The following is an 8,956-nucleotide window of genomic DNA, read 5'->3' on the forward strand; positions in this document are numbered from 1 at the left end:
CTGTGTGACCCCTCAGCTGCGTCTGTACCTGCGGCTGCGCCGCGACGCCAGGAACACGGCGGCCATCGCGGCGTCGGCGGCTGCGCGATCCGCCGCGTCCAGGTCACAGCCCATCTACGGCATCAGCCACTTCCAACGGTTCGGCGCTGGCAAGCTTAACCCAGGTAGGCGTCTCCCAGTACCCAATTCTACTTGTCTTGAAAGTGCGACACTCGTGACACTCTCCGTGTTGCCGCTCGTAGCGTTTGACGCGCCGTCCACCGACATGTCCCTGGGCGAGTCAGCCTCCCAGTCCGACCACGGCTCCCACTCGGGGTCCGACCTCGAGGGCGACTACAACGACCCCCTGGAGCCGCTGGAGCCCCTGGAACAGCTGCGCCCGCTGGGCTCGCGTGACCCGCTGGACCCCACCCAGGTCGTGCCCAGCTCGTTGTACTCCATCGATATGTTTAGCAGTCAGGACTCGGGTAGCCAAGGTAAGCTCCTCTTTTGTCACACTATCATCTTCTCGCCACGGGGTTGATTGTTCCCCCTATTTTTCATAGCGTTCATCTGTCCAGGTGTTACAGATATCGCAATTCCAGCACCAGTGGTCGTGGCCATGACGACAGGGGACGGGCGGGGCACGGTGAGAGGTACCATCCGAGGACCCCATCTGTCCCACCACATACACCACCCCCACCACCTGTCCCTGTTCGGGACGGTGCGCGGTATGCCGGCGGCCCTGCGCAACGCTCAGAGCGGCACCCTACGCAGCGTGCAAGGTGGGTCAGCTGTAGGCATGGGCGGGCTCATATCTGCCCGGGGCCCGAGGGAGTTCAACCCGCTCAGCCGAGAGTGCTCAACGTCTGCCCGTGCTCATGGACATTCCTTTCTGTGAGTTTGCAGCACTAGGCCACGGTGGGACGGTACGAATAAGTCCGGCTAGAGGTTCGCTTCATGGCACCGTCAGAGGTACCCATTTCCTGCCGGGTAGCAACGAGTTCACCGCCCCACACAGGAGTTCCAGCATGCTGCTACTGCCGGGCCAAGGTATGTATATACCGGAATACCAAATGGCTGAAATATTCCGCTTCCTTTTGTTGTCGTACAGCGGGTTTGCCTATCGTCTGAGACCATTGCGCCTTTTGGCCCAGCGTGTAGGCAACCCGCTCGCACGTATCCGTGCCGCACAGTATAACTACGATAGTAAAGGTTGTTAAATAGTCACATATACAAACTCGAATGATCGCCCTTGATGAATCTTTTTTCTTTTCAGAGAGTATATCCTACATGTGAAGTGGGAAAAGAGAGGCCTAGAATGGGAGGATAGTCCTAGACAGGACTTCAGAACACAGGATCCTGCTCTCCAAGGATCAAACGACTGAAACTTCGCTCAAGACTATTTTATCTTGTATTTATTTCTCCGTTTAATTTGTAATTTTGTGATATAAATTGTAAAATAGTTATTTATGTACGTGTAATATATGTATCATGACTTTGATGACTCGATTAATTTCCCAGTCTGCAAATATTTGAGCAATACTCTCAATTGCTAAACCCGCCTTCGTTTGAAAGAGAGCGCGGTAGAGAGCTACGAACACATTAGTATGAGAAAGTTACACATACGTGAAGAGATTATGCCACCAACCAAAAACAAACATTTCAAAAAAAAATTGCCGCATTACTTCATTTTTCAAACTTTCTCACAGTTTATTTCACAGTTTAAAATCACTTTTGACTTAATGCGTACAACCTAAAGCGCCTCTCGACATAATAATGATGTACGTTTGACGTAATTCTCACATAGCTGTGGTACTCCTGGACCAGTTTAACTTTTGGAGGGAAAGTGGAAATGTCTGCTTGTTGTTCAAAAAAGTGTCATTTTCATTATGGTTTTGGACAATGAGCATTGTTTGTATACCAATATTCAAAATGTTGTCATGCCGAATGGAAAAACAAAAGATTTACGAGTCGAGGTGTTCGGGTTTGGCAAACAGGTCTCAGTAAGATTGTTACCTTTGTTATTTTTACGATTTGCTTTCCCTTAATGTCATTTTGTTACTCATGAGCAGGTTAGGATAACTGTCAAACATTTTGCTTTTTCAGAAAGTTGAGGTGCGGATAACAGATGACAATGATCCAGCACTGTTGTACATTCTTCACGTGTCTGAATCAGACTTTAAAGTCATCAAATCGCAGCAAGGTCTTTTGGTTGATTTTGTAAATTTCCCTGTGCATTTAGTGAAGTTATTTGAACAATGCCTAAACAGCGTTAAAGGGTACAATTTCATCTTTTTGAGTACTTTCCTCAACAGCTCTCTAAGTTTTAATGTACTGTTATTTTTGTGTTATCTATTGCGAACACTTATTAATGCCGCAGGTCTATTCTACAGGTTTTTATTGATCTTAGAAGAAAATGGGATAGAAAACTATTTAAAAGTTGTTCAACCTATTGATCTGAAGAACCTATGTTACATTGCTCTAAAAATTACCCAGGGATCAGACACAGAGGTGATGCGACATATGCAGAATCAGATTGGCCTCCTGAAGGTAATCTTTAGTAATCATATTTGTATCTCCTAGTTTATTGCTATATAGCTGCTTGCTTATAATTTTATCTTTATTTTTCAAGAAAACACTTAACTCTAAAGAAGACGAATTCAGGTGTTTGCAGTCTCAAAACACTCAGTTGCATCAGGAACTCAATTTTAAAGAGCAACAGTGTGCTAAAAATACCAAATGTTGGGATGAAGAAAAAAACAAACTTCAAGAGCAGTTCTCAAAGGAGATGGATACTCTGCGTGACCAATTACTTCAGGTAGAAAGATGTCCTCTCTAAATTCTATGCCTATTCATTTCAGTGGCAATCAGGTTTATGGAAGTATTTTCTTATTATTACAGGATAGGAAGAGGGACTTGGATTCAGCTTCATATCAACGTGAAAATCTTAGTGCGAAACTTGAAGATTTAAACAGAGAATGCACAAGATATAAAAATAAACACATGCAAATCTGTGAAAAGTATGAACAAGCTCAACAAACTGTAAGGTATACCAGAACTTTAAAAAAAAATCAGAATCAATTCTATTTTACCAAAACTAATCTAAAAATTGAAATTTGATGGCAATCTTAATTTGATTTAGAGAGTTGAGTATGAAATTATCAAGCTATGAAGAGATGCAGAAGTCAATGAACCGAGAATTGACAGATTTACGGAGACACAAATCAGAACTTGAAACAGAATGTCGTAAAAAAGATCAAGACATAGATCAAACTCGTTCCCATGCTGATGCTTTAGACAAAGTGAGTTGTAACTTTATTTCATCATGGTATAAGTCCAAAAAACTCTAAATTTGCAAGTAACTACCTTACAGGAAGTAGCAAGATTGCGAACCCGTTTGACACGTCAAGAGGGGTTATTGCGGCAGGCTGATTCTGAACACGTGAGCTTCACTTCCTACATTTGTAAACAATCAATAAAGTTTTCAGGGCTTAACAAATTTCATTTCAGGTGAAACTAAAGTCTGCTTTGACACAAATGCAAGAAACAATTCAGTCACGCAGTGATCTTGTGCTTCAATTAAATGGTGACCTCACTAAAGCAAATCTTATAATTAAAGAAAACCAAAAGGAACTTGATAAATTGCAGCATGAGGTAGGCATTTCATTGTTTGTTGGTATCAAATTGTAAACTTGGATTTTTCTATTTCTTTTTAATTAAAATTTTACTAGCTTCAAAGAATGGCAGCAAAGAAACATGAAGAGGAGAGTAAACTCAAACGTGTAGAGTTGGAAATGAAACTTTTAAGGGCAAATGCGGAGCGGGATGGAGCTCGTCTTAAAGCACTTGAGGACACAGAGAAGACACTACATGAACAACTTAAGGCTGCCAATGAGGCAATTCTAGCCAAAGATGAACAGCATAAGAAGTGTGGAGACTGTTAGTATTCAATTATTTATGTTGTTGCTATTTTAACTATCTTCATCTCAAAGACTAATCCTGGCAAAATGCAATTTGCAGTGATTACGTATCTGAATCGTAGTCTAAACCGACAACATCTGGACCCCTCTCCACCCTCAACTGCTCATGGGCAACCTGGGCACTCAGCTCTTTATAACTCAGCTCCTTCAGCACCAATTCTTTACACACTTGGCTCATCTCTGGGACGTGCGGGGGCTGGCGCCGGTCTTCATATTTCAGGACCACCAATGACGAACCAAGGAACAACTGCTACTAGAGGGGTTTTGCCCTTCTCCTCAACACCTCTTGTAGCAAGCACTGCTGCTGGTGGCCCAGGGGTCCAAACTCGACGCAGTTTCCCAGGAGCTATGGTGTGTTCTTAATACTTTTTCTAGCTTATCTCGTCTTAACTTAATAATTAAGTTTAATGTCATTCATTTATTCATTCAAGATTCAACCTTCATCACATGTCCATAGGGTCATGTCAAGTGAAACTCCAGCTGCCCGCCCTATTGTTGATAGAGTCACACTCTCGCAGTTGCAATCTCAAGATGAATCCCGGTCGAAGAAACAATCTAGTTCTCGGTCAAATCCATCCTCTGCTCCGGAAAACCAAAAAGTTGTATCCAAAGTCAAAAGTTCATCTTCTAGTGGAACAAATCCTAATATAAGGTAAGTTTGGTCAACCTGAGTTCTGAATAGTATTATTCACACCAAAAAACCTAGGTGTCTTGTCAGGTTTGCTTTCCAATATTTTTCAGGAATTTCAAAGACAAAAAGATAGAATGAACGCTTCAAGGAAAAACAACAGATAAAGAAAATAAAGATAGCATGACGTACAAACCATCAGCTTATTTTCAGCCGAACAAAATTATAACAGAATTTTAGATTAATTTTAAGATTTATAGACTGTATTTATATATTAAAATTTTAACGACCTTGTTTTCAAATAAATATTAAACAAAATCTTTTGTGTTTTCTTTGAAAGCTGGGTAAATGAAATGTTGAACAAGATTAGTCAACAGCAACAGATTTTTATACTTTTCATGATTTTTAGCTATGCAATAGATATTTCCTCTGGTCACATACAAAAGCTACAAATGTAGTTATAGAAATTCTTTATTCTTTATATTATGAGGGATTTTGTTTTAGGGGAATGACGATCACACTATTTTTAGCACTAGGATCTCTCCACCATCTTCCTAGACGGTGTTCTTGTCCTACAGCAGCAACTAAGTATTGACCATCAGATGTGAATGCTAAACCATTGATGAATCCCTTAACAGGAATGTGGAATACAGACACAAGTGATCTGCATGCTTGACCAGTTTTCCACAGCATGATTTGTCCATTGTTTGAACCTGTGTAAAAGGGCACTCGTCAATATGTCATCACAATAGAAAGACGAAATAGGTAAACAGTAAAAGCACACTTACCTGATGCAGCTAAATCAGTATTGAGGAAACTTGCTACACTAGAAACCCAATTAGCCTCATTAGTGGTCTGATCTCTACCATGTGAATTTACCACACTGCAGAGAGGCTTCTTTTTCATGGCACTCCAGAGACTTAGAGTTCTGAATTAGGAGGGATGAAATATTTTAAAAGGCCTTCCTTAAATTCAATGAGGTACTCAAATAAAGAAGAACTTACCCATCATCTCCTCCTGAGATAAAGTGCTGTTCATCCAGAAGACGCACACAATCAATACTACCCTGATGACCATTAAAAACAAGTTGGGATTCCTCAACTATTTTCCAAACTCGAAGAGAATTGTCACGGCCTCCAGAGGTCACAGCTCTTTCTCGAGCCAATGCATCAACAGCGGTGATTCCACTCTGATGTCCAAATCTGCTCATAGGGTGATAATATATGTTATCTAACATTGCAGGTTTAGCCATCCTCCTTCAACCCAAATAAGTTTGAGCACTATACTTACAGAGTTTCAATACAAGCCATTTCATCAAGACTCCACAGCTTCACAGCTCGATCAGTTGATACACTAAATAGTTGATGTGTGTCTCTCCTAAAGGCAAGGCCAGTAACTGGGCCTTTATGACCTTTGAATGTGTGCATGTGTTGAAGAGTATCAGCATTCCAAATGTGAATAATATTTCCTTCATCACCAGCAGCCTTTCACAAAAAGTAATTACCATCAATGGTTATTAAAAAAAACCAAAAAAAAAACTAACTGCCATGTTATTAGAATGCATGCAACAAAACAATCATACCAAAAATTTTCCATCCGTGGAAATTGTTAATGAGAGTATCCTATGCTGATGACACTTTTGTTTCAAATCAGCTGAACATTTCCTTGGATTAGGAGTAGCTTTTAACTTTTTTTTGTCCACAAGACACCCTAAATTAGCAATATGTTGGAGTTCCACATTAAATTTAGGAGGTATTGTATCACATGTATTTCTGAAAACAAGATGAAATACTTACATTTCACTATAACACAGTCTTTAGAGGCTGAATATATAAATTTATTATCTGCTGAAACTGCTAAACAAGTAATAGGAAGATTATGTTCCTTGCATCGCAAAACTTTGATGTTTTCCGAATCATAGCCAATAAATTTATCTGCTACATTCTTGTGCAGCCGACCAGACTGCTCCAATAGGTCATGTTTTAGTCGTCCTTCTATGACAGATTGGTCTACCTCCTGTAGTTCTGCTCGTTCACGTTCTAGAAAGAAGCAACACGAACTCATGAATAATATTATGTATTATACCACTGGTTGATTTTTAAGCCATAAATATACCTTGTTTTTCAATTTCTTCTAAATACTTTTTGGCTAAACGGAGCTTTTTCTCCTGTGTTGTTTCTGCCAGATCCTCATCTGAACTAGTAGCTCCTTCAGCTTCTTCATCCTCCTCACTGTCATCAATGCTGAATTTTTCTTTAGCAGTAAGAGTTTCCTCAAATTTCCTCTTAGATTTTTTGATCTCTGAAGACTGTATTTATGAAATGGAAAAAGTAGTCAAAGTTAGAAATGGTAAAAATCGTTTTCAAAATTGACCAAGGGTAATAACATCAAAATTTATGAAAATAAGAAAGTAGATATCAAGCCAAAGAGTCTTTGAAGACTGATACTTCAATTCACGTTTGAAATAAAGAACAGTTTTGGCTTCGAGATAGAGGGTCACGTTTTGTACAGAGGTTAAGAGAGCCAAAAGTTGAATGTAAGTTTTAATGGCAAGTAGTTCTAGCCACAAAGCTATCTGAGACGTACCGTGCGTTTTTGCTTTTCCTCTTTCTTTGATTTCTTCGACGTTTTGTTGCGAATAAAGAAAGACATCGTCAATAATTCACATATAACACGTGTGTATACAAATTTTGAACACGGCAACAGCAACAATCAGCTCTCCTTCACTTGACTTCGATTGCCAACTCACTAAAAAAAAGACGACCAACTGAACGTTTTGTTTTACTCAAGATATGACTTTGCTTGACGCAAGATATAATTGATCTATACTTAAATGTTTGTTAAATTGGTTGTTTTTGCTCTATTGGTGATTACGCAACTTCCTTGAAAATGTTGTTTGTTTTGCCAGAGTTGGTGTCAACATACCTAAGGTTTGAGAAGTTCAAAAAGGCGGGAAACTTTGAACCCATTGAATAATGCGACCGAGTGTAACAAAGAACCAAAAAAAGATTTGAAGAATCCTAAGTGATTGGGTACTTAACAAACCGTTTTGGCAAGCTTGATGATACGTAAGGCATCCTAGACAACATTCAGACTGCATAAAGGTCGCAATAAATTGACGTAGCTTTTGCCTCATTCAGCGTCTTCTGCTTTGGAAAGGCATGGGCATGTGGCATTTGGCAACCCACATGGCATGATTCAGCAATTACTTTCGCTCACCCCTTCCCGTTTCCACAATTGAGGGACAGAGAAATAAATGAACAAAGGCATCCCTCTTCTACAGTTCATTCACCGGGACACACTTCTCGCTTGTTCCTGGTCCATTCACCTGACGGTGAGTGCCAATAACATTTTTGCATTCTTTTAGCACTCGTATCGTGGTGGTTATTGCGTTTTTTCTGCATGAGTGACTTTAACGTTCTCGTGTCTTTCTACGCCCCTCCCCCTATTTGCATGGTAGTTTTCTCCGAAGTTTCAACAACGTCAGAGAAGATTTCTTTATTGATGGTCGCGTCGATATTGCTTGGAAACACTTTTCACAACGTCGCGAGCAAGCCTAGCTAAATGCAATGGGTGGGTCCATGCCGGAGGTGAGTGAACACGGGACACTCATGGGTGTAAGTTGCAATCAACGCCTGATTTGTTTGCGAACACACATTCCACCTACGATATATTTTTAGATCGTACAGTACCGGGCTCGGTCGCATAGTTAGGCGAGTGAGTTGTCGTGTGGCGCGCTTGACCAAGTCAGTGCCTTTGTCCGGGCCAACACACTGACTCCTCCGAGCAATATTCGTGCCAATGATAATTTCTGAAAGGCGTGGGCCGTGACAAGAGGTCGTCGCGAAACGTCGTCGTAACTGTGTCCCTGTATGCCAGTTTTGAGCGCATTTTTATCGTTTGGCCTCCGAAAATTCATTTCGGAGGGGCTGGAAAGTGCGCACCAGCAGCTTATTTTCTATTTGGATGAATCGAGGCTCTCTAAGGTACTCGAAGTGACTCTGTCTGGCTAGGAGCGGCGCTGAGCTGCGCAGTGCCGTCTGCTTGACCAGCCCGTGTTGCATGTTGTTTGTATGTTGTTGTGCTCTTCGCGTTGTAGCTGGATCCTGAAGACGACGGTAAAATCCACATCATGGTTGACGCACCTCTCGAAGAGGTTTGTCACATCTCGGATTCCCTGCGAACTCGTGTGTTTCACGCTGCAAAGGATGGAATGGCCATAACATTGTATGCTCTTCTGGCCGACCTCTCCTCCAAAACGGCCGATGAGCTCCTCGCACAGGTACGTACTTAGTGGACGTACCTTCCTTTGTCTGCTTGGTCTGCTCTGCAGGGCCACTTAAGAATTGTCCAAATGACTTAAAGC

General features: G+C 41.4%; 4 protein-coding genes across 6 annotated transcripts in view; 3 read left to right on the plus strand and 1 right to left on the minus strand.

The window, feature by feature from the left end:
• The first annotated feature begins 15 nt into the window (after window positions 1–15).
• LOC127749153 (uncharacterized) lies at window positions 16–1,481 on the plus strand. The gene is made up of 5 exons (XM_052266154.1): window positions 16–164; window positions 243–476; window positions 561–764; window positions 889–1,032; window positions 1,259–1,481. Exons 2-5 carry the CDS (start codon window positions 266–268, stop codon window positions 1,276–1,278), a joined length of 579 nt encoding a protein of 192 aa, XP_052122114.1. The 5' UTR covers window positions 16–164; window positions 243–265; the 3' UTR covers window positions 1,279–1,481.
• A 230-nt stretch (window positions 1,482–1,711) lies between these two features.
• LOC113212470 (spindle assembly abnormal protein 6 homolog) lies at window positions 1,712–4,908 on the plus strand. 3 transcript variants are annotated; one of them, XM_026431175.2, is made up of 12 exons: window positions 1,791–1,985; window positions 2,089–2,261; window positions 2,376–2,532; window positions 2,615–2,800; window positions 2,884–3,029; window positions 3,125–3,284; window positions 3,356–3,424; window positions 3,493–3,636; window positions 3,714–3,921; window positions 4,003–4,313; window positions 4,394–4,614; window positions 4,704–4,908. In XM_026431175.2, the coding sequence occupies exons 1-12, from the start codon at window positions 1,872–1,874 to the stop codon at window positions 4,729–4,731; spliced, it is 1,917 nt and encodes a 638-aa protein (XP_026286960.1). In that variant the 5' UTR covers window positions 1,791–1,871; the 3' UTR covers window positions 4,732–4,908. The 3 variants fall into 3 exon arrangements, with proteins under 3 accessions (XP_052122113.1, XP_026286960.1, XP_026286961.1); XM_026431176.2 differs by having other exon boundaries at window positions 1,795–1,979; XM_052266153.1 differs by lacking the exon at window positions 4,704–4,908 and having other exon boundaries at window positions 1,712–1,985; window positions 4,420–4,583.
• A 135-nt stretch (window positions 4,909–5,043) lies between these two features.
• Window positions 5,044–7,345, minus strand: LOC113212472 (U3 small nucleolar RNA-interacting protein 2). The gene is made up of 8 exons (XM_026431179.2): window positions 7,177–7,345; window positions 6,706–6,898; window positions 6,387–6,629; window positions 6,173–6,300; window positions 5,881–6,074; window positions 5,595–5,792; window positions 5,379–5,518; window positions 5,044–5,303 (listed from the first exon to the last, which is right to left on the minus strand). The coding sequence occupies exons 1-8, from the start codon at window positions 7,240–7,242 to the stop codon at window positions 5,074–5,076; spliced, it is 1,392 nt and encodes a 463-aa protein (XP_026286964.1). The 5' UTR covers window positions 7,243–7,345; the 3' UTR covers window positions 5,044–5,073.
• Window positions 7,346–8,357: 1,012 nt separating this feature from the next.
• The window catches only part of LOC113212468 (protein fem-1 homolog B), a 7,671-nt gene continuing 7,072 nt past the window's right edge, over window positions 8,358–8,956 (plus strand). The window contains exons 1-2 of the mRNA XM_026431172.2: window positions 8,358–8,576; window positions 8,690–8,872. Coding sequence (XP_026286957.1) covers window positions 8,463–8,576; window positions 8,690–8,872 — 297 coding nt within the window. The 5' untranslated portion in view covers window positions 8,358–8,462. The remainder of the gene's footprint in view (window positions 8,577–8,689; window positions 8,873–8,956) is intronic.

Source organism: Frankliniella occidentalis, unplaced genomic scaffold (genome assembly GCF_000697945.3).
Source record: "Frankliniella occidentalis isolate FOCC.00 unplaced genomic scaffold, Focc_3.1 Scaffold35, whole genome shotgun sequence".
Taxonomy (NCBI): domain Eukaryota; kingdom Metazoa; phylum Arthropoda; class Insecta; order Thysanoptera; family Thripidae; genus Frankliniella; species Frankliniella occidentalis.